Genomic DNA, 24,120 nt, shown 5'->3' on the forward strand with positions numbered 1-24,120 from the left:
AATCTGGGTGCTATGGAACATGTTAGAAACGGTCATAGTAGACAAAATGAGGAACTATTTGAAGAAATGTGGGTTTCATTCAGGAAAGCTAAAATTGAATCGTCACAGAAAATTGATGATCTGTTTCTCGAGTTGTATTGATGAGGGAAGGAGTATTGAGGCTGATAATCCAAACGATAGGATTGGCAAAAGTATTGAGAGCCCTGTGAGCAAAACCTAGATCTGAAGCAATAAAGGGGAGAGTAACGACGTTGATCATAACTTAGCTGCGTGAAAGGAAGCAGAGGCAACATTAACAGTTGTTTTTTTTTAACCGGAGGAAGGTTTCCAGCGAAATCTGATAGAAATTCCGGATAGGTTAGTTTGGCCCGACGAAATTTTCTGATTTATCCGGAAGACCGACCGTCCCTCACTTTCTCTGATTGCTTGGTTGACCAGAGGTTTTCCAGTCCCGCCCTTTATTCGCTTCTGATTATGTCACGCCGTCAATTGGTCAGGCGAAGTGTTAGAGCATGCGCATAGTCAAGTGGATTGTGGGTATGCGTCCCGTGAGTGATGGCAAGAAGAAAAAATGTCGGTAGATCCCGTCCACAGGCGGTGAGTGAAAGTGAAAGTGAAAGGGGAGGGCAGTGGAAGGAGCTATGTTCCGTTTAGAAGATTTCATGGTTGATCAGTGTAGGGCTTAAAAATGTGTTGCTGGAAAAGCGCATGGTTGATCAGTGTAGGGCTGTGCCCCAAACATGGGGTTGCGGTGCTGCGATTTGAGCCGCAGGGAGTCAGGCTTCTTCCCTGAAACAGGCCCCGGTCAACGTTCGCGATTCTTGGTTCAGTTTTGTTTTTTCAGTATATCGTTTCGTTGTTCGTTTATCTGTCTTTGGTATGAATGGAGCTGAAAACAAAGGTTAAATCATTGCTGTATTCAGTGAGGAGTATGTGAAGTGTGCTGGCCAGAGGCACTTGTGTGTGTCTGTCTCTCTGTGTTAGTGACTGAGATTAAAGGGAAAGTGTCCCCGTGTAAACATTTTTGTTACTGAGTTGGCGGTCAGTTTGAAAGAGGCTGAGAGAATGGAGCAGGGAGGGAGGCAAGTGAACAAGATGGAGGGGGTTTGGAAAATGGGGTCGTTTGTTGCCCATCCCCCACGAAAAAACCCAGCCCATTGTTTTTATCACTGCTCCCCTTCCCCAACCCACCACTTCCCCAGTATTAGTAAACTTCTAAAAATATTTTCTTCTTTCCTATGTACTATGTCACTTTTGTCAGAGCATTCAACAATTTGAGAACTGGATTGAAAACAAGAGACAGAGCAGCCAAAGCACAAGCTTCAAAAATCACTCTGCACCATCTTGAATTGCTGTAGTCCATGTCGTAAAAGTGACTCCCAGATTGCTGTTCGGTGAGGAGTTAGAGGATTTTCATCCTCTAAGATAGTGCTGATATCTGTGTCAGTTACAAACATTTGTTTTTATATCACACCTTTAACAGAATAGAAATATGAAAAACTGGAACAGGAGATTTTTTTGTGATGTTCAATCATGTTTCACTATTCAGTAAGTTCATGGCTGATCATTCCACCCAGTAGTCTGCTATTACTTTAGAATCATACCCTTCGATCTCTTTAGCCCTCAGAACTATAGAACATAGAACAATACAGCGCAGAACAGGCCCTTCAGCCCTCAATGTTGCACTGACCTATGAACTATTCTCAGCTCGTCCCCCTACACTATTCCCAAATCATCCATGTGCTTATCTAAGGATTGTTTAAATCTTCCTGAGTTGACTGAGTTGACTACATTAACAGGTAGGGCATTCCCCACCCTTACTACTCTCTGTGTAAAGAACCTGCCTCTGACATCTGTCTTAAATCTATTACCCCTCAATTTGTAGTTGTGCCCCCTATCATCATCCTAGGAAAAAGACTTTCACTATCTACTCTATCTAATCCTCTAATCATCTTGTATGTCTTGATCAAATCCCCTCTTAGCCTCCTTCTTTCCAATGAGAACAGGTTCAAGTCTCTCAGCCTTCCTCATAAGACCTTCCCTTCAGACCAGGCAACGTCCTGGTAAATCTCCTCTGCACCTTTTCCAATGCTTCCACATCCTTCCCGAAACGTGGGGACCAGAACATGTTCCAAGTGTGGCCGTACCACCGTTTTGTAGAGTTGCAGCATGATATTGCGGCTCTGGAACTCAATCCCTCTACGAATGAAATCTAACACACCATATGCCTTCTTAAAAGCACTATCCACCTGGGTCGCAACTTTCATAGATCTATGTACATGGACTCCAAGATCCCTCTGCACATCCACACTACCAAGAATCTTTCCATTGACCCAGTACTCTGCCTTCCTGTTATTCTTCTCAAAGTACATCACCTCACATTTGAACTTCATTTGCCACCTCTCAGCCCAATTCTGCAGTTTATCCAAGTCTCCCTGCAACCTTTTAACATTCTTCCAAACTGTCCACTACTCCTCCAACTTTAGTGTCATCTGCAAATTTACTAATCCATCAACCTATGCCTAAGTCATTTATAAAAATGACAAACAGCAGTGGTCCCAAAACAAATCCTTGTGGCACACCACTAGTAACCCAACTCCAGGCTGAATATTTTCCATCAACAACCATACGCTGCCTCCTTTCAGAAAGCCATTTTCTACTCCAAACTGCTAAATCACCCAAATTTCATGTCTCTGCATCTTCTCCAATAACCTATCATATGGAACCTTATCAAAGGCTTTACTGAAGTCCATGTATCCCACGTTAACTCTCAGCTACATGCTTGCTCACTTACTCAAAAAAAACCCAGAGGTTTGTGAGACATGACCTGCCCTTGACGAAACCGTGTTGATTATCTGAAATCAAATTGTTGCTTGCTAGATGATGATAAATCTTATAATCCTTTTCAAAACCTTTCCTACAACAGAAGTAAGGTTCACTGGTCTATAATTACCTGGATCACCTCTACTGCCCTTCTTGAACAATCCTCCAGTCCCCTGGTACTAAACCTGTACACAATAACTCAAATATCAAAGCCAAAGGCTCTGTTACCTTCTCCCTAGCTTCCCAGAGAATACTCGGATAAATCCCATCCGGCCCATGCGACTTGTCTACCTTCACTCCTCCTAGAATTTATAACACCTGTTCGTATCTAATTTTAATCCTTTCTGGTCTAATATCTCATACCTCATTCTTCTCCTCCACAATATTTTCCTTTTCCTGAGTGAAAACCAATGAGAAATGTTCATTTAGCACCTGTCCCATCTCCACAGGGTCCACACTCAACTTCCCACTTCTGCCTTTGACTGGCCCTATTCCTCCCCGAATTATCCTTTTATTCCTCACATACCGATAGAAAGCTTTAGGGTTCTCCTTTATTCTATGTGATAAAGACTGGTCGTGTCCTCTTTTTGCTCTTCACTCTCTCTTTCAATCCTTCCTCGCTGATCTGTAAATCTCCATCGCCTCATCTGAACTATCCAGCCTTATCAACACATAAGCCGCCTCCTTCTTCTTAACCAGAGCTGCAGTTTCTGTAGTAAACGACGGTTCCCTTACCGTACCGCTTCCTCCCTGCCTGACAGGGACACACCCATCAAGGACATGCAATATCTGTTCCTTAAACCAGCTCCACATTTCCATTGTCTATACCTGCGTTCATCTTAGAAACATTCCATGTTTTGGCCTTAACTGGCTGTAAATTCTGCTGGCTAAGCATTTTGTTTTCCTCATGTCAGTCCTGGACTTCCTGATCATTGAGAGCATCCTTCCTGCATTTACCTTGTTAGTGTCTTTTAGCATTTTGTTTCTGTGACATCCTACTTCATCATTTTAAGCTCTCGTGATTTGCATCCTAACCAATCAATTCTATCCTCGTATGTCAGTCCTGCCACTCCATGAATCAGTCTGGTAAATATTTGTTGTGCAGTCTTCATAGGCAGAATATCCTTTATCAGATAACGATTCCAAATCTGCATACAAAACTCTAGGTATGGTCTCAACAAGACCCTGTACAATTTCAGCAAGACATCTCTGCTCCTGTCTTCAAATCCTCTCGTTACAAAGGCCAACATACCTTTTGTCTTCCTCACTTCCTGCTGCACCTGCATGCTTATTTTTCAGTGATTTGTGTACAAGGACACCAGATCTCATAGCTCACTCTCTTTTCAGTTTCGTAAATCTATGCTGACTGACTCTGTCCAATTACACTTACTGCTTTCCAGTGTTAGGTTAACAGATCTATCTTTCCATGTTTTCTCTGCCTCCTTTTATAAATAGTGGGGTCACCTTAACTGACCTCCAATCCATAGAAATTGTTCCAGAGTCTATGGAGTCTTGAAAAATGGCAATCAATTTACTCTATTTAGATTCAAGACTCTAGTTTTGGAATACATCCACTTGAGGATGACTTTAAGCACACTGGGATATAGATCTCAGGTGCTAGAATTTGTTTGCTTTTAATCCTGTTGATTTCCCCAACCCATTTCCTTGCTAATACTGATTTCCTTCGGTTCCTCCCCCTTATTACTTTCCCCCAGCATATTAGGAATAGTATTTGTGTCATCCTTTGTGAAGATAGAACAAAAATATATAGTTAATTGGTAAGCCATGTATTCCTGAAGAAGGGCTTATGCCCGAAACGTCGATTCTCCTGCTCCTTGGATGCTGCCTGCTGCGCTTTTCCAGCAACACATTTTTCAGCTCTGATCTCCAGCATCTGCAGTCCTCACTTTCTCCAAGCCATGTATTTATCCCACATTACAACGCCCCCTGGTTCTCATTATAAAGGATTTATTTTCATTTTTTTTTCTCTTCATATGCCTTTTGGAGCTTTAACAACCGACTTGTATGTTTCTCTTAAGCTTACGTTTTAGACTTTATTTTTCACTGTGAATTAATCCCTTAGTCCTCTTTTACTGAAATCTGAACTGCTCCCTGTCTTGAGGTCAGCTGCTGTTTTTACAATTTGTGCAATTTGTACACATCTTCCTTGGATCAAATGCTATTCCTAGTATCCCTTGTTAGCCATGGCTGGGTCACCTTTCCCATTTTATTATTTTGCCAGACGGAAATGAACAACAGTGGCAGTTCCTCCAAGTGCTCTTTAAATGTTTGTCATCCATTTACATTATGTTCCCAAATTGTTGTAGCCTACTTGTGTTTCATACCGTTGTAATTTCCTGTATATAGATTTGACCTCACCATCTTGGAATCAACTGTCACTCTCCATCTTAATGAAGACTTCCATCATTCAGCCATGTTCACTTTTCCACAAGGAACCTCACGCAGCTAGATTGCCAGTTACTCCCTTCTCATTGCAAACTTGAAACTTTGAAACCAAAAGTTCATGTAATCCCAGAAGATCATGGGACTGCTCTCTCATTAGACAGAGAGTGGGTGTGTGTGAGAGAGAGAGAGATGACTGATGGTGCTTTAAACTGAGGGTCACGGTGCCTCAGGCAAGGGGCAAGATTAAGAATGTGAGACCATCATGATGACCTCAGCCGGGGCAGGGATTGAGTACACGCTGTCATTCCACATCACAAAGCAGCCATCAGCCAATTGAGCTGATCAACCCTGTGCATTATGCAGTCGAGATTGGCCAGACGGCCATTTGGGTCCCTAAAGTATGGATCCAAAAATCATCTCATCGACTCTCCAGGAATGCCTCCTCTACAGTACTGTTACTGATTTGATTTGCTCAATCAATTTGCAGATTGAAGTTACCCATAATAACCATAAGACCCCAAGATATAGGAGCAGAATTTGGCTACTGGCCTATCGAGTCTGCTTCTCGATTTGAACATGATTGATGTTTCTCAACTCATTCTCCTGCCTTCTACCTTGTCCCGTAATCATTAATCCCCTTCCCAGTCGAGAGCCTCTCTATCTCTGTCATAAATACCCTCAATGACTTGGCATCCACAGCCCACTATTATAATGAGTTCCCCAGAATCACTACCCTCTGGCTGAAGAAATTCTTTCTCCTCTCAGTTCAAAAGGGTCATTCTTTTACTCTGAGGCTGTGCCCTCCTATTCTTGTATCTCATACTGGTTGAAACATCCAGACCTGTCAGTGTTCTGTAAATTTGAATCACATAGTATCGTCGCAAAAGACAACAGGGAAACAGACCCCTTTGTCCAATCAGTCCATGCTGACCATGTTCCGAACCTAAAGTAGTTCCACCTGTCTGCACTTGGCCCATATCGCTCTAAACCTTTTCTATTAATGTACTTGTCCAAATGTCTTTTAAATGTTATAACTGTAGCCATATTCACCACTTTTTCTGGGACCACACACGTAACACTCTGTACAAAAAAAAAAGTAACCCCTCATGTCTTTTTAAATCTTTCTCCTCTCACCTTTAAAAAATGCCCTTTTTTTTAGAAAAATGTCCCAGCCTATCTAGCCTCTCTTTATAAGGTAAAAACGATGACTGCAGATGCTGGAAACCAGATTCCGGAATAGAGTGGTGCTGGAAAAGCACAGCAGTTCAGGCAGCATCCGAGGAGCAGGATTTTCCTTCTCCTAAGGAAAATCCTGCTCCTTAGATGCTGTCTGAACTGCTGTGCTTTTCCAGCACCACTCTATTCCAGAGCCTCTCTTTATAACTTAATCCTTCCATTCCTTGCAACATCATAGTAAATCTCTTTGGAAATCTCTCCAGCTTAAGAATATTTTTTCTATAACAGGGTGACCAGAACTGGACACTATACTCCAGAAGATACCTCACCAACATCCGTACAACCTCAACATACTGTCTGAACTCTAACACAAAAGGTCTGAGCAATCAAAGTAAGCATACTAAAAGCCCTCTCAACCATCTGCCTATATGTGACACCAACTTCAAAGAATTAGGTCACTGAGCCCTGAGTCTCTGTTCTACAGTATTATCCAAGGCTGTACTTTTAATTGTATAAGTCGTTCCTCCCTTGTTTGTTTTACCAAAATGTAATATGTTGCATTTATCCAAATTAAATTGCATCTGCCAATTCTCAGCCCATAGACCCAGTTGATCACAATCTCTTTGCCATCTTAGCTAACCTTCTTCACTGACCATTATACCACCAATTTTGGTGTCGCCTGCAAAACAGACTTTGATATTCTGATCTAAACCATTTGTAAAAATGACAAACAAAAGTGGACCCAGCACCGATCAATGTGGAGCACTGCTAGTCACAGGCCTCCATTCTGAAACATAACCCTCTACCACAGCACCCTGTCTCCTGTCCTTAAGCGAATTTTGGTCAGCTCACCTGAATCCTTTGTGATCTAACTTTATTCGTTAGTCTACCATGTGGAACCGTGTGAAAGGCTTTACTAAAGTTGAAATAAACAATGACTATTTTTCTGCCCTCATCAATCTTCTTGGTTACTTCCTCAAAAAATTCAGTCAAATTTGAGAGACATGATTACCCTTGTGCAAAACCATGCTGATGATCCAAATCACTCTTTGCCTCTCAGCAAAGACCTCCAACAATTTGCCCACCACCAAATTCAGTATCAACGGTCTGTAGTTCCCAGTCTTCTCCCTGCAGTCCTTCTTCAACAAAGGCATAACAGTAGTCACTCCCCAGCTATCTGGCACCTCAGCAGTATTTACAGATGAGACACCTTTCCTAAAGGAGCCCTGCAATTTCCCATCTTAGTTCCCACAAAGCCCTGGGATACACTGCATCAGGGACCAGAGGTATATCCACTTTTATATTTCCTAAGACTACCAGCACTTCCTCTCCTGCAATGTGAACTGTTTTCAAACATCAATATTTATTGCCCTAAGTTCTCCAGCCTCCTTTAGTCTAAACCATCCTTGCTGACTGGATTTCCCAAACTGACCTAGTCCCTCTTGTTTGCGTTTGGTCTTTATTCCTCTCAAACTTATCTGTCCACATGCCTTTTAAATCTTGTAACTGTACCTGCATCTGTAACCTGCTCTGGCAGTTCGTTCCATGTACAAGCCATCCTTTTGTGAAAAGGTTGACCCTTGTTCTCTTTTAAATCTTCCTCCTCTCACCTTATAAAAAAATTATACTCTCTAGTTTTGGACTCCCACATCCCAAATCACTCATGATTTTGTAAACCTCTGTAAAGTCAGCACTAAACCTCCTGTGCTCCAGTGAATGAAGTCCTAGCCTATACAGTCTCTCCTTGTAAGTCAAACTCTCCCGTCTTGGGAACAGAAAGATACTAAATGTAGCATAAAGCCAAACAGTAGAAAATCAATCCAGCCTCTGGAAACATCACCTAATTCTCTTTCTTTGGCCCTTGGTCAAATAGTTTGGCAACCGGAACTATCCAGCTTCATAAATGGAGAGTGAACATTTGGGCTAATTTTCTCTGCAGTAAAAGATGATGTGAAATATGCATTTAGTATCTCTCCCATCTGCTGAGTTTGAGTTACAAAGATAACCTTCTTGATCTTCCAGGTGGACAACTGCTCTCTTGCTCTGTATGTGTGCAGTATTATGACACTGAGTAAATACTCCTGCTTAATTTCAAACCAGCAACACAGATAAGATTTATCCCATGCAGTAATCTGTGAAAATTCGATTGGCCAAGAGCTAATGTAAAAATTAACAACTTTATTTCTTAAAGTATAGCAGAGAATAATTAACAAACATCTATTTACAAGTCCTTCCTCTAACCTATCTTTTACCTTCCCCTTCTACAATATTAGTCCGATAAAACTACCGATTACAATTGACAAACAAAATTCTTTATCTCCAAAACCAGGCTGCTTTCATTCTTCTCTGTATTTCTGTCTTCTGTTCTTCACAGAATCATTATAGGTTACTCATCGATATAGGTACTTTCAAGACAGCAAATTTTCAGGCAGTCTTTTACATGCTGGTGGCTTGACAGTTCTTCTCTCAACTGTTCAATTTTCCCTGGTCTTATACCCCAAAACATTGGATTGTGTCATTGTCATTTAAAATTGTCAACATACTAAATTCAAACTGAATTGGTGTTTGGTATTTTTCGGGGTATAATTCAAACTGATTGGCCTAATTCAAATCTGTTTTGTTGTTTCCAGACAACCAGTTACCCGAGCTACCCCCATAGCTGGAACACATATTACATTATATCTTTTTTCAGAACGCTTTGTGCTGTCCGATAGTTTTTGCTAGCTTTTAACTCTCTTAAAGGTACAGCACACCAACTTCTTCAGAACAGTTTGTGGGCGGCACGATGGCACTGCTGCCTCAAAGCGCCAGAGACCTGGGTTCAATTCCTGACTCAGACGACTGACTGTGTGGAGTTTGCACATTCTCCCTGTGTCTGCGTGGGTTTCCTCCGGGTGCTCCGGTTTCCTCCCACAGTCCAGAGATGTGCAGGTCAAGTGAATTGGCCATGCTGAATTGCCCGTAGTGTTAGGTAAAGGGGTAAATGTAGGGGAATGGGTGGGTTGCGCTTCGGCGGGTCAATGTGGACTTGTTGAGCCGAAGGGCCTGTTTCCACACTGTAAGTAATCTAATCTAATCTAGAATCTCTTTGGATTATCATTAGCCTTGGCAGATTAGGTTATCTCACATCCCCTCTTTGTCTTCCTGATCTCCCTCTTAACAAAGCCCTTACAAGAAATTCATTTGAACCCACCTGTCTATATCTAATCTAATTCTTTTTCATTCTTCACTAGCACCTCAATACCTTTATTCATCCGTTGTTCTGTAATCGTAACAGCTTTACCTTTTACAATATCTGGTCATGCAGTTGGGTAGTAGGAATAGGGGCATAGGCTATTTTCTGAATTTTCGCCCCATTTGGAAATCTGAAATGCGGAAAGGTAAACTTGCAGATTGAGTCAGTGATTAGGAAGGCAAATACACTGTTGTCATTTATCTCGAGAGGACTGGAATATAAAAGCAGGGGTGTACTATGGAGGCTTTATGAAGGTCTGGTCAGACGACATTGAGAATATTGTGAGCAGTTTTGGGCTCCATACTTCAGGAAGGGTGATCTGGCCCTGGAACAGGTCTAGAGGAATCATGGGAATGATTCCAGGAATGAAAAGTTTAACACATGAGGAATGTTTGAGGACTCTGAGACTACACTCAATGGAGAATCAAAGGATGCTGGGGTGGGGGCGGGGGGGGTTTAATTGAAACTTCCAGAATACTGAACAACCTGGACAAAGTGGACAATGGGAAGATGTTTCTATTGGCAGGAGGGACGAGGATGTGTGGGCAGAGCTTTAGAGTCAAGGGAAGACCCTTTAGCACGGAGATAAGTAAAGACTTCTTCAGCCAGAGAATGGTGCATATGTGGAATTCATTGCCACAGAAGGCTGTGGAGACGAGGTCATTGAGTATTTTTAAAACAGGGATATATTAGTTCTTGATTAAGGGGATCAGTAGGGAGAATGGAATTGAAAAACACATGATTGAGAGGTGGAGCAGTCTCGATGGCCTAATTTATACTCTTCTATCTCATTGCTTGTTAACACACTTTTGAAAGCCCCCCACTTATCAAGTCTTTACCTGTGAACAGTCTACTTCAATCAACTAATAAAAGTTCTTGTCTCACACCATTAAAAATTGCCTTACTGCTGTTGAAACCATTAGCTGTTATAGAAGACAGTTTGAAATTGATATAATTATGGTCATGAGATCTGAAATGTTCCTCTACTATCACTTCAGTCACTTGCCCTGCCTTATTACCTGAGAGAAGATAAAGTTTTGCTCCATCTCTCGCAGGAACATTTACATGTTGCTTAAGGAATTTTCTTGAACATTTTTAACAAATTGTTCTCCATCCCAGCCTTTAACCTGATGGTAGTACCGGTCAATGTTTGAGAAATTAAAATCACCACTTAATGCTTTATTATTCTCACATATCCGAAATCTCTCTGCACATTTGTTCCTGTTTCCTTCTGACTGTTGAAGCGGAGCTATTGTACAACCCCATCAAGGTGATTATTCCTTTGTTAGTTCAAACCAAATACTTTCACTGGATGATGTTTTAGAAACAGTTTCTCTAGTTACAGCTGCAATGTTTTCCTTAGTTAAAAGTACCACCCGCCTTTTCATTGCCTCCCTTCCTATATTCTCTTTCATACTTCTAAACTCAGTTGAATACAGACCCCAAAGTCCTCAACTGATATTTTGTATGAAAAGCCATTCATCCTGGGATCATTCTTGTAAACCTATTCTGGACCCTCTCCAATGCCAGCACATCCTTCCTTAAATAACGGGCTCAAACCTGTTTGCAATATTGAGTGCAGCCTGACCAGAGCTGATACAGCCTCAGCAGTATATTTCTGTTATAGAACATAGAACATAGAAGGATACAGCGCAGTACAGGCCCTTCGGCCCTCGATGTTGCGCCGACCGAATCCTACCTAACCTATACTAGCCCAATAACTTCCAAATGCCTATCCAATGCCCGCTTAAATGACCATAAAGAAGAAGAGTTCACCACTGATACGGGCAGGGCATTCCATGAACTCACAACCCGCTGTGTGAAGAATCTACCCCTAACATCTGTCCTATACCTACCACCCCTTAATTTAAAGCTATGTCCCCTAGTAACACCTGACTCCATTAGCGGTAAAAGGTTCTTAGTATCTACCCTATCTAAACCCCTAATCATCTTATACACTTCTATCAGATCTCCCCTAAACCTTCTCTTCTCCAATGAGAACAGCCCCAAGTGCCTCAGCCTTTCCTCATAAGATTTTCCTACCATTCCAGGCAACATCCTGGTAAACCTCCTCTGCACTCGTTCTAAAGCTTCCACATCCTTCCTATAGTAAGGCGACCAAAACTGCACACAATACTCCAGATGAGGCCTCACCAGAGTCTTATACAACTGCAACATGACCTCAGGACTCCGGAACTCAATTCCTCTGCCAATAAAGCCCAGTACACCATATGCCTTCCTCACAGCACTATTTACCTGGGTGGCAACTTTCAGAGATCTGTGTACATGGACACCAAGATCCCTCTGCTCATCCACACTACCAAGTAGCCTACCATTAGCCCAGTAATCCATCATCTTGTTATTCCTACCAAAGTGAACGACTTCGCACTTAGCTACATTGAATTCCATTTGCCACATTTCCGCCCAGCTCTGCAACTTATCTATATCCCGCTGTAACCTACCACTTCCTTCCTCACTATCCACAACTCCACCGACTTTTGTGTCATCCGCAAACTTGCTTACCCAGTTCTAGTGTGATACCCCTTTTGAAATAAATGTTAAAATGGCATTTACCTTTTGAATTGTCAACTGAATCTGCATGTTATCCTTAAGAGAATTCCTGAAGTAGGACTCCCAAAGTCCCTTTGCCGTTCAGATTTCTGCAGTGTTTCACTGCTCACAAAGTGATCTGCATGTTTATTCTTTGTACCAAAATGCATAATCTCACAGATTCCCACATTGTGTTCCACTTGCCACTTCTTTGCCCACTCTCCTAGCCTATCCAAATCCTTTTGCACTCTCTCCACTTCCTCAACACTAGCTGCCTCTCCACCTACCTTTGTGTCATCTGCAAACATGACAGCAATGCCCTTAGTTCCTTTGTCTGTATCATTAATGTATAATGTGAATGGTTGTGGTCCCAATGCTGACCTGTGAAAGTCCACGAGTCACCGGCTGCCGCTCTGTACAAGACCCTTTTTATCCTGACTCTGTCTTCTGCAAGGCAGCCAAACCTCTACCGTGCCACTAAAGCTATCCTCTTATCTTATTTAACAGCCTGCTGTGCAGTATCTTACTACAGTTCTTGAGGAAATCCAAAAATGTCACATCACTGGCTGTCCTTTGTCTATCTTGTTTGTTACCTCAAATAATTTGAACAGATTTGTCAGGCATGATCTCCCTGTGATGAAGCCGTGTTGACTGGCCTATTTTACCATGTATTCCAAGTACTCTGCAGTCTCATTCTTAGCAAGGGACTCTAAAATCATACCAACAACTGAGGTCACACAACCTGGCCTATAGTTTCCTGCTTCCTTTCTTACACAGGCGTGTTGCATTGGCCATCTTCCAGTCACCTGGGACCCTCCCTGACTCCAGTGATTTATGAAAGATCTCTACCACTGTCTCTTCAATCTCCTCTGCTATCCCCTTCGCCCATCCAGTCTTGGTAATTTATCCATATTCAGCTGCGCAGCACCTTCACCTTACTGGGGGCCAGTGCACTCACTTCTGCTCCATGTCTCTCATGAAGTTCTGATCTGCTGCTAGTCTCTTCCAATGTGAAAACTGATGGAAAGTACCTCTTCAGGTCCTCAGCCTATTCCTTTGTTTCCCATTACTACTTCTCTATCATCATTTTCCAGTAGTCCAATGTCCACTCTTGACCCTCTAACTTTTTAGATATTCAATGAAATCTCTTGTTGTCATCTTTTATATTAGTAGCTAGCTTACTCTCATATGTCAAATATGCCTTTTTTTTAAAAAAGTTATCCTCTGCTGGTTTTTAAAGGTTTCCAAATCGTCTGGTTTCCAGTAAACTTCACCATAATGTCAGCTTTTTCTTCTGCTTTTATGCTGTCCTTGACTTCCTTTGTCAGCCATGGTATATTTCTTCAGTATATGCTGCCTTCCTTTGGATGAATTTCTGCAGTGGCTTCTGAATTGTCCTAGGAATCCCTGCCTTTGCTGCTCCACAATCTTCCCTGCCAAGCTCCTCTTCCAATCAACTCAGGCATGCTCCACCCATGTACCTTTACACAATTGTAAAACCATTACATCTGTTTCAATCTTCACCCTCTCAAACTGCAGTGTGAGCTCTATCATGTTATGGCCCCTGCCTCAGATGGGTTCCTTCACCTTGAATTCCCTAATCAATTCTGCCTTATTACGCATCAATAAATCCAGAATTGCCTGATCCTTTACTGGTCTCCACCACAAGTTGCACCAAAAAAAATCTTGCAGACATTCCACAAATTCTTTTTATTGAGATCCACCACTAAGCTGATTTTTCCACTCCACATGCACTTCCTCATCATTCTTGCAGTGGTACCTTCCATACATGCCTTTCCTATCTCCTGATTTATTTTCTTCCCCACATCATGATGACTGCTTACAAGTGGATTTTACACTTTCCGACTCTTTTTCCCTGCTTGCTGTCAATTTAATTTTATTTTTACTGACAAGGCTACCAAAATGTTTGGTAGCTAATCTAAAGGGTGTGACTGCCTCCTGTAATACTGTGCCAGATAACTCTTCCCATTTCCTGATGTGTGGCAGTGTTCAGAGCTCAGGTTTTAAAATTTCTTAGTGAAAGAACACCCACCAATGATGGGGTGATTAGTTGACCAAGTTCAAAATGCCAGCATTATGCGAGTGTAGATATCTTGAGCGATTGTGTATTTGGCAGAGATGGGAATGATCGCTATTATGGAGGGATTTGAAACTAAGGACAGGAACCTTTTAAAAATGTTGCTGTTTCCCAACTGGCAAGGTTTTCAAGACAGTGAGTTCAAGGTGAAGTGAAGAAGACTCAGTATGAGTGAGGACACGGGTAGCGGAGTGTTAGATGAGCTGAAGATTACAGGGAGGTTGAAAGTGGAAGGTGGGTCAGGAGTGTGTTAGGGTCAATCAGTCTCGAGGTAACAAAAGACTGGACAAGACTTTTGGCACATGGCGCTGAGACTCTGCTGGATTCGGGTCATGTTACTGAAATGGAACTAGAATGTCACACTAAGGACGTGGCTCTGTGGCTGAAAGCTGATCTCCAACCACCAACTTTGCGAAGTGCTTGGGTCAGGCAGTTACCAGAGCGAGTGATACAGTTGAAGGTAGGAAGTTTGTAACAGGACCTACCTGGGGAAACTAACAGCAGCCAGGCCTCTGGCACTGAGTCAGGCCCTGTGGCTCAGAAGAGGAGAGTGATAGTAATAGGGGATTCATTGTTTACAGAACAGACAGAAGGTTCTGTGGACTAGAATGAGACTCCTGGATGGAATGTTACCTCCTGGGTGCCCTTCCTGATGTAGTGCCAAAATGTTGATTATCCTGCTATACAGACACTGCCTGACCTGCTGTGCTTTTCTAGCACCACACTTTCGACTCCTGGGTGCCAGTCTCAGAAATGTCTTGGATCAATTCTTTGGCTGTTTCAAAGGAGACAGTGAGCAACCAGAAGTCGTGGTACATGTCGGTAGCAATGACATAGCTCTGAAAGGGGATGTGGTTGAGAAAAAAGTGAATTTAGGGAGTAAGGAAGAAAGTTAAAAAGAAGGTCATCAAGGATAGTAAGCTCTGGGTTACTGCCTGTGCCACATGCTAGTGAGGGCAAGAATAGGATGATATGGCAGACAAATATGTGGCTGAAGAGTTGGTGCAGAGGGCAGGGTTTTAGGTTTGTGGATCATTGGGTTCTCTTCTGGGGCAAGTATGACCTGTACTAAAGGGACGGGTTATACCTGAACTTGAGGCGGGCAAATATTCTTGTGGACATGTTTTCTGGAGCTGTTGGGAATCTTTAAACTCAGTTGGCAGGGAAGTGGGAAGCAGAGCGTCAGGTCAGAAGATGCTGCAATTATTGTAAAGGTGGATGCAACTAGGAGAGATGCTATGAGGAAGGATAGACGAAAATGGCAACAAGGTGGGAGTCCAGGCAGAAGGAAGCAATGTAGAGACCAGAGCAAAAGTTAGAATAGAAAACAAGGAAAATTAGATGACAATAATTTGCAAAAGACAAGGAGGTTGTCCATTTACAATCCAGCAGTGAGTATAAAGGCATGCTTTCTGAATGCCTGTAGTACTGAAAATGAAGTCAATGAACTTGTGCAAATCAGGGCAAAAGATTATGGTTTAGTTGCCATTACAGAACATGGTTGCAGGGTGGTGATGACTGGAAAATAAATATCCAAGAGTATCATGTAATTAGGAAGGATAGGCGGAAAGATAAGGGAGGTGGGGCACTCTCTTAATTAAGGATGAGATTAGGATGATAAGAGTCGATATAGTCGATTTGGGCGGCACAGTGGTTAGCACTGCTGCCTCACAGCGCCAGAGACCTGGGTTCAATTCCCGCCTCAGGCGACTGACTGTGTGGAGTTTGCACGTTCTCCCCGTGTCTGCGTGGGTTTCCTCTGGGTGCTCCGGTTTCCTCCCACAGTCCAAAGATGTGCAGGTTAGGTGAATTGGCCATGCTAAATTGTCCGTAGTGTTAGGTGAAGGGGTAAGTGTAGGGGTATGCGTGGGTTGCACTTCGGCGGGTCAGTGTGGACTTGTTGGGCCGAAGGGCCTGTTTCCACACTGTAAGTAATCTAATCTAATCTAATCTGATTTTAGGAGCAAAATGTTGAATCCATTTGATTGAAGATCAGGAAGGGAAAAAAATGACTTTTGGAAGTAGTCTATCGGCCACCTAATAATGTTACAGTGACAATCAAGAAATATTCTGACACGTGTAAGAATGCAATGGCAGTCATCATGGGCAACTTTAACATGCACATTAATTGGCTGAATGAAGTCAGTAGAGGCAGGCTTGAAGAGTTCGTAGAACTTGCTTGAACAGTGTTACTGAACCTAAAAAAGGGAGCATGCCATTTTAGATCTGGTCCTGTGTAATGAGGTAGGTAAATTTAAGGATCCTCTTGGAAATGTGATCACGATATGATTGAATTTTGGATACAAATGGAGGGTGAAATAGTATCATCTAAAATCAAGGGGTTATGCATGAGATGAGGAAGGAATGGCTAAATTAGTCTGGGAACACAAGTTATATGATGGAACAGTGGAGGACATTCAAAGACATTTTTCAGTACTCAAGGAAAGTATTTTCTTGTCAAAAACGAGGATAGCAAGGGTAGGAAGAGCCGGCCTTGGATAACCAAAGAAATAAAGGAAGGCATCCAATTAAAAGCTCAGGCTTAGACTAGTGGGAAGCAGGAAGATTGGGAAAACTTTAAAATGCAACAAAGAACCACAAAGCAAACAATGAAAGGAAAGCTGGATGATGAATGCAAACTAGCACAGTATATAAAAACAGATTTAAAAACATGTTTTTATAAATGGAAAAAGGGAGCTAAAGTGGACCTAGGTCCCTTGCAGGCTGAGAAAGGGGAATTAATATTGGTTAATGATCAAATGGTAGAGGTCTGAAGTAACTATTTTGTCTGTTTTCACAGCGGAAGATGTGTCTAACATGCCACAGAATGATGTTAAGGATACGATGGGAGCTGAGGACCTCAATTCGATTGTTATCATTAAAGGGGTAGTGTTGAGCAAACCTTAGTGTCGAAAGGTAGATAAGTCCTCTGGTCCTGATGGAATGAAAGAAATGGTGGAAGCTACAATAGATGCATTAATTCACAACTTTGGGCAGATTCCACTGGACTGCTGCTGTTTAAAAAGGGGTGTAGGCAAAAGGCGGTTAACTATGGGCCAGTTAGCTTAACATCTGTAGTCAGGAAAATGCTGGATGCTATCATGGATGAAGAAATGTTGTGACATCTGGATGGAAAGGATTCCATCAGACAGATGCAGCATGGATTCAGGAAGGGAAGATCATGTTTGACAAACTTACTGGAGTTCTTTGAGGATGCAAAAAGTGCGGTGGATGGACATGAACAGGTGAATTTCCAGAAGAACTTTGATAAGGTGTTACATAAAAGACTCATCCGTAAGATACGAATGCATGGCGTTGCGAGGAATGTGCTAGCATGGATCAAGGACTAGTTAGCCAATAGAAAGTAGAGATTTGGGATAAAAGGGTGATTCTCTGGTTGGAGATCAGTGGTAAGCTACAGGAGTCGATGTTGAGGCCGCAACGGTTCACAATATATATAGTTGATTTGGAAGAGGAGACTGAGTGTAACATATCCAAATTTGCTAATGACATGAAATTGATTGGAAAGGCAAACTGTGTGGAGAATGTGGGCAGTCTGTAGAGAGATTTTGATAGGTTTAATGAGTGAGCAAGTGAGGTACAAGGTTGGTAAATGTCAAGTTTTCCACTTTGAAAGTAAAAATAGTAGGTCAGAGCATTGGTGAAAGATTGCAGCAGAAGGACCTAGAAGTGCTCATATGTGAATCGTTGATTTGCAGATGCAACAGGTAATCAGGAAGGCACACCAAATATTGGCTTTCTTTGCTAGAGGCTTAGAATCTAAGAGCAGGGAAGTTCTGCAATTTATAAGGGGTTGGTGAGGCCACACCTGGAGTGTGGTGCACAATTCTGGTCTCCTTACTTGAAGAAGGATATCCTGGCTTTGGAAGTGGTGCATAGGAGGTTCGCCAGGCTATTTCTGGAGATGAAAGGTTACCCTATGAGAAGAGGTTGAGCCGCCTCGGACTGTACTCACTAGAATTTAGAAGAATGAGAGGAGATTTTATAGAAACATATATAATTATGAAAGGGATAGAAAAGGTGGAGTTAGGCAAGTTGTTTCCACCAGTGAGTGAGAGTGGGCTACGGAATATGGCCTCAAGATTAGGAGGTGTAGATTTTTGGACAGAAATGAGGATGAAATGCTTTTTGCAGAGAATAGTGAATCTATGGAATTCTCTGCCCAAGGAGGCAGTAGAGGCAGCTTCATTCAGTATATTCAAGACACAGTTAGATGGGTTTTGCATGGTTGGGAAATTAAGGGTTATGGGGATAATGCAGGTTGGAGGAGCTGAGACATCGGATAGATCAGCCATGATCTGAATGAATGGCCAAGCAGATTCGACGGGCCAATGGCCTATTCCTGCTTCTATTCTGAGTACGAAATTACTTTTGTGTCATCTGGAATGTAGCAACAATGCCTTCTGTTCCTTTGTCCAGATTGTTAATGTATACCGTGAATAGTTGTCCCAAATGTGAGACCTGTGGAAGTCTGAGTGACCGACTGCCATTCTCAAAAACTTCTGACTTTGCCAGTCATCCAATCCTCTACTTGCCACTAACACCATGTTCTTATTTAGCAGCCTGCTGTAGGTATCTTATAAAAGGCTGGCTGGAAAACCAAATAGATCAAGTCCACTGGCTCTCCTTTGTCTAACTTAGTTGTTACCTCAAAGAAATTGAAAAGATTTGTCAGGCGTGACTTCCCTTTGACAAAACCATACTGACCCTGCTCTATTTTACCATATAGTTCTGCAGTCTTATCTTTAATAAGGGGCTTTAAAAACTTATCAACAATTGAGTATCCTGCCTCTGCCTCCCTCCTTTCTTAAACAGGGGTGCTGCATTAGCCATTTTCCAAACATCTGGGACCCTCCCTGATGCCAGTGATTTCTGAAAGATCACCACCAATTCCTGTACTATCTCCTTCATAAATCTGGGGTTTGGTCCATCTCGTCTTAGTGATTTATCCATCTTCAAACCTATAAGCCTCCCCAGCGCCTTCTCCTTAGTGATGGCCGCTACACTCATCTCTGGCCCATGTCTCTCAATTTTTGTATGGTACTGTTATCTTCCACTGTGAAAACTGATGCAAAGTACCTACTCAGTTCCTCCACTGTTTCTTTGCTCCCTGTTAGTCTTCTCCAGCTGTCCAATGTCTACCTCTGCTTCTCTGTAAGCAAGCTTTTGCAGCCTCCTTTTGTGTTATGAGTTAGATTACTTTTGTATTTCATTTTGTTGCCTCTTATTGCTTCTTTTTGGTTATTCTCTGCTGAACTTTAGAGGCTTCTTAATGCTTGGGCTTCCAGTAACCCTCACCATATTGTATGCTTTTCCTTTTGCTTCAATGCTGTCCCTGACTTCCCTTGTCAGCCATGGTTGCCTCATCCTCTCCTTAATATGTTCAGGTGAGGAGTGAGTAATGGATCTGGACAGTGAAGGGGCAGCATTCAGAAATATAATGGTTGTGCGACTGTTTAGAGGCTTATGCTCCTTGTGCGCAAGTGTGTGGGCAGTCACTCTCGGTGTTTCTAGGCCCTGAGGGTGTCATTACGGCCAAGGATAATGGCTGCCATTTTTACAGGGCAGTAGGGCACACGTGTGGAGACTATGACCAAGTCCCAATGTTGTGGGTATCTCTCCTAGACAGATGGAGGTAGGTTTGAGAATTTCTGCTTATAGGGGGGTCAGGAAGAGAGTATTTCCACACAGCAAACTCAAACCCAGGTGATATTTGTCTCTTCTGAATTTCTCTCCTGGGTTGACAGTGATGAATTTTAGATAGCCTGTTTATTATTTTACCATAACTCCTGCTAACCTTGTCTTAATGAGTTTCCACCAGAGCCTGTGATGGTCACAGCTCTACTCCATTCTCTTCTGCTTCTCAGATCACAAAGAGCGTCCAGTTCTGCTGCATTTTTATTTCCTGATTTCATTCCATGCATTCACTTTCTTTCTGTCATTGTAGATACTGTCTGACTTGCTGAGTTTTTCCAACATGCTCTGTTTTTTAACTCATATTTCCAGCTATTATTTTGTTGCAGGTGTTTCTTACAGCACTGAGGCTGGAAGCACAGAAGCACCAGTGATCAGCTGCTTTATACCAGGGTAAGTGTTATGTTAGAGAAATTATTCCCTGGCCTCCATTGTGAGACCTTTTTTTTAAATTGAGTCACAATTATCGAGTGATTGCAACAGAAGATAATTTAGCCCATCTTGCCTGTGCTGGCTATCTAAAAGAGTAGATCAGCTCACTCCACTCCCAAGGCCTCTCATGAACAAGGCCGGCAAATATTGCCAATCTCCAGTTGCCCATGGTGAAGGCGATGATTGAGCTTCTTGAACTGCTGCATTCCATGCAGTGAAGTTCGTCCTAGACTATTGTTAGGTGAGAAGTTACGGATTATTCGCCTAGCAGTGATGAAGGAACTGTAATGTATGTCCAAATCAACAACATTAACTTGTATTTGTTCAGCACCTTCCATTGAACAGAATTTCCAAGGTGATTGACAAGAATGTGAAAAAGCGACATTTGACACTGAGCCAAAAAGGAAATGTTTGGGCAGGTGGCCGAGCATGTTTTTATGGATTCTCTCTCAATTACTTTTTTGTCTTTTAAATCCATTTTACAGGCTAATGGAAGGATTAATTTGGATCAAACATCACATCTGAGTCACTTGATTAATTGTAACCTGAATACCAAGGAACTTCAAACATGAAAGCAAAAAGCACCATTCACAGTGGGGAGAAACCATATACCTGTGTGTGTGGGCGAGGCTTCAACCGATCATCTGGTCTGTCAAGACACAAATGGAGTCACAGCAAGGAGAAACCCTGGAAATGTCAGGATTGTGGAAAGGGATTCAGATTCCCATCTGAGCTGGAAACACATTATCGCAGTCACACTGGAGAGAGACCTTTCACTTGCCCTGACTGTGGGAAAGGGTTTACAAATGCTTCTGACCTGCATACACACCAACGAGTTCACACTGGGGAGAAGCCATTCACCTGCTCTCAGTGTGGGAAGGGATTCACTCAGTCGTCTGGTCTGCAGATACACCAGCGGGTTCACACTGGGGAGAGGCCATTCACCTGCTCTGTCTGTGGGAAGAGATTCACTAATTCTTCTGACCTGCTGAAACACAAGCTGGTTCACACTGGGGAGAGTCAGGTCACCTGCTCAGAGTGTGGAAAAGGATTCAGTAATTCTTCCAGCCTGCGGATACACCAGCGAGTTCACACTGTGGAGAGACCATTCACCTGCTCTGAATGTGGGAAGGGATTCACTAATGTTTCCAACCTGCAGATACACCAGCGAGTTCATACAAATGAGAGACCATTCACCTGCGCTCAGTGTGGGAAGGGATTTAGAGATTCCTCCAACCTGATGTCCCATCAACGTGTTCACACTGATGAGAGACCATTCAGATGCTCCCTATGTGACACGAGGTTCAGTCGTTTATCTGACCTCACTAGACACCAGCGGACTCACACACAGGAGAGACCATTTACCTGCCCTGAGTGTGGGAAAGGGTTCACACAGTCATCTGGTCTGCTGATACACCGGCGAATTCACACAGCAGAAAGGCCATTTACCTGCTCTGAGTGTGGGAAGGGATTCAGTGATTCATCGAACCTCCGCACTCATCAGCGAGTTCACAGTGATGAGAGACCATTCATTTGCTCCCATTGTGGGTCTCGGTTCAAACGTTTATTTGAACTCACCAGACACCAGCGGACTCACATGAGGGAGAAACCATTCACCTGACCTCAGTGTGGAAAGCAGTTCACTCAGTTATCCGGCCCACTGAGAAACCAGGGAATACCTGAGTAAGCAGGTTTTTCTTGCTGAGAGTGTAGAGAGGGTTTACTCAGTTATCCAGGCTGCTGAAACTGTTGGGAATTCAGACTAATCATCGATTATTTAAATGCCTAAATTGTGGAAAGTGTTTTAATCATTCAGCGGTATTGATGTCCTATCAACTTTTGCACTTGTGCTCTTTCTGTGGGACTATGGTCACATAATCATCTCAACATATTGTACTTCAGTAAATGCACATTTAGGAGAGGTCATTAAACCAAATATGTGAGAGAAGGGATTCAGTCTGTCATCCAACATGCTGAACCATCAGTAATGATACTGTTTGGAGTTTGTTGTTAATCTCATCCAAGGTGGAGCCCTGTTCACGGTGTCTGCTTGTGTTGATGAAAATGAACCTCAGTCCAGTTATAACTGTTAACCACTGTTATTAGTCAGCAGAAAGTTGTTCATAAACAGCACCTGAGTATTGCTGCAAGCATGCATACTTTGCTGATTTTATTTTTCTCTTACACACATTGGGAGAATTTCTAAGAATATAAATTAAACACAGAACCGATGTTTACACTGTATGAGAAGTGAACATTGATTGGTGGAGGCATTGCCATGAAGATACACATTCTATCCATGAAGAACAGAATTAATGATATATATGTGGGCACAAATTCAGGTTACCAGTTTAGGGTTAGTGCTAATGTTTTAATATATCGATACAGGATGCCTGAACCACACTAAAGTATTTTCCCGTTTATGTTCTATTTCATTTCTGATCAGTTCTATATCACAAAGGTGTCAAGTGGTGGCATGAATTGCTCCACCCAGCTGTGAGCAATTTTTCCATTTACATAAATAAATGGTATAGATAGTAATGTAGTGACTGTGTGCCTAATTGACATTGTGAGGCTATTCACCAATAAGCCATAGGCTGCTGTGCTGTAGCACCATATTGTGGTGATCTAGACACCAGAACCGTAAGAATTAGTAGTTATTGAGTGTACGAACTTACAAATGGGAAGGACCAATTCTGGATGTTTTCAAGTTGGATGTGTTGCATCTTAATTGGACAGAAACTGACATACACCTGGGAAGACTTGATAATGCTAACGATTTTTGAGAAGATTTGTAGCTGAGGTTAATGATAACTAGGGAAGTTAGCTCACTGAACTTGAAGGTTTGTTTTTAGGTAACATTCATCAGTGAGAGGCTCTGATGAGGCACTGGTGGTATGCTCCACTTCTCTATTTATAGTTCTTGGCTTCTTAAAGTGGGTAATGTCATTTCTGGTTCATTTTTGTTTTCTCAATGGATGGTAGATAGGGTCAAAATCCATGAGTTTACTGATGGAGTTCTGTTTCGAATGCCATGCCTCTATGAATTCTCGTGCGTGTCTTTGTTTCACTTGTCCTGGGATGTGTGTGTTGTCTCAGTCAAGGTGGTCTTCTTTGTGTGTGGAAACTACTGATAGTGGGTTGTATCTCTTGGTGGCCAGTTGTTCATGTATCCTGGTGGCAAGTTTTCTGCTAGTTTGTCTTTTTACAGTTCTTGCATGGTATTGTGTAAATGACATTAGTTTTGCTGGTGGTATCTAATGGATCCTTTATGTTCATTAGTTGCTGTTTGTGTGTTGGTAGGTTTGTGGCCGGCCATTGTGCCAAGGGGTCTAAGTAGTCTGGAGGTCATTTCTGACATGTCTTTGTCAGGTAATGTAGCTATAGTTTTTGGTTGTGCTGTGTCTGCTTGTTTGGGTTTATTTCTGGAGTATCAGCATATTGTATTTATTGAAAACATTGTATAGATATTTTTCTTCTGCTTTTTGTAGTTCTTGGGTGCTGCAGATTTCAACCCTATCTACCTTCCCTTGAAAAATGAAAGGGAAAGGACTGCACCGAACTTAAGGAACCAAAACTATAGTGAGGCGGGACATACCACCAGCGGTTCACTAGAGACTCTGTGATGATGTTGCCTAGTAGTTTGACAAAAGCATCTGAAAACAAACCTTCAAGCTTAGTGAGC

General features: G+C 42.4%; 1 protein-coding gene across 4 annotated transcripts; it reads left to right on the forward strand.

Annotated features, from left to right (window-relative positions):
• The first annotated feature begins 535 nt into the window (after window positions 1–535).
• On the forward strand, window positions 536–22,874 carry LOC132836286 (zinc finger protein 239-like). 4 transcript variants are annotated; one of them, XM_060855675.1, is made up of 4 exons: window positions 544–597; window positions 6,694–6,796; window positions 20,333–20,396; window positions 20,921–22,874. In XM_060855675.1, exon 4 carries the CDS (start codon window positions 21,004–21,006, stop codon window positions 22,054–22,056), a length of 1,053 nt encoding a protein of 350 aa, XP_060711658.1. In that variant the 5' UTR covers window positions 544–597; window positions 6,694–6,796; window positions 20,333–20,396; window positions 20,921–21,003; the 3' UTR covers window positions 22,057–22,874. The 4 variants fall into 4 exon arrangements, with proteins under 4 accessions (XP_060711657.1, XP_060711658.1, XP_060711659.1 ...); XM_060855674.1 differs by lacking the exon at window positions 6,694–6,796 and having other exon boundaries at window positions 536–597; XM_060855676.1 differs by lacking the exon at window positions 6,694–6,796 and having other exon boundaries at window positions 558–597; window positions 20,316–20,396.
• Window positions 22,875–24,120: the final 1,246 nt, after the last annotated feature.

Source organism: Hemiscyllium ocellatum, chromosome 46 (assembly GCF_020745735.1).
Source record: "Hemiscyllium ocellatum isolate sHemOce1 chromosome 46, sHemOce1.pat.X.cur, whole genome shotgun sequence".
NCBI classification, from domain to species: Eukaryota; Metazoa; Chordata; class Chondrichthyes; order Orectolobiformes; family Hemiscylliidae; genus Hemiscyllium; species Hemiscyllium ocellatum.

What these genes read in the sequence shown, in the direction of transcription:
- LOC132836286 (XM_060855674.1), top strand. Translation starts at nt 21,004, where the DNA reads ATGAAAGCAAAAAGCACCATTCACAGTGGGGAGAAACCATATACCTGT.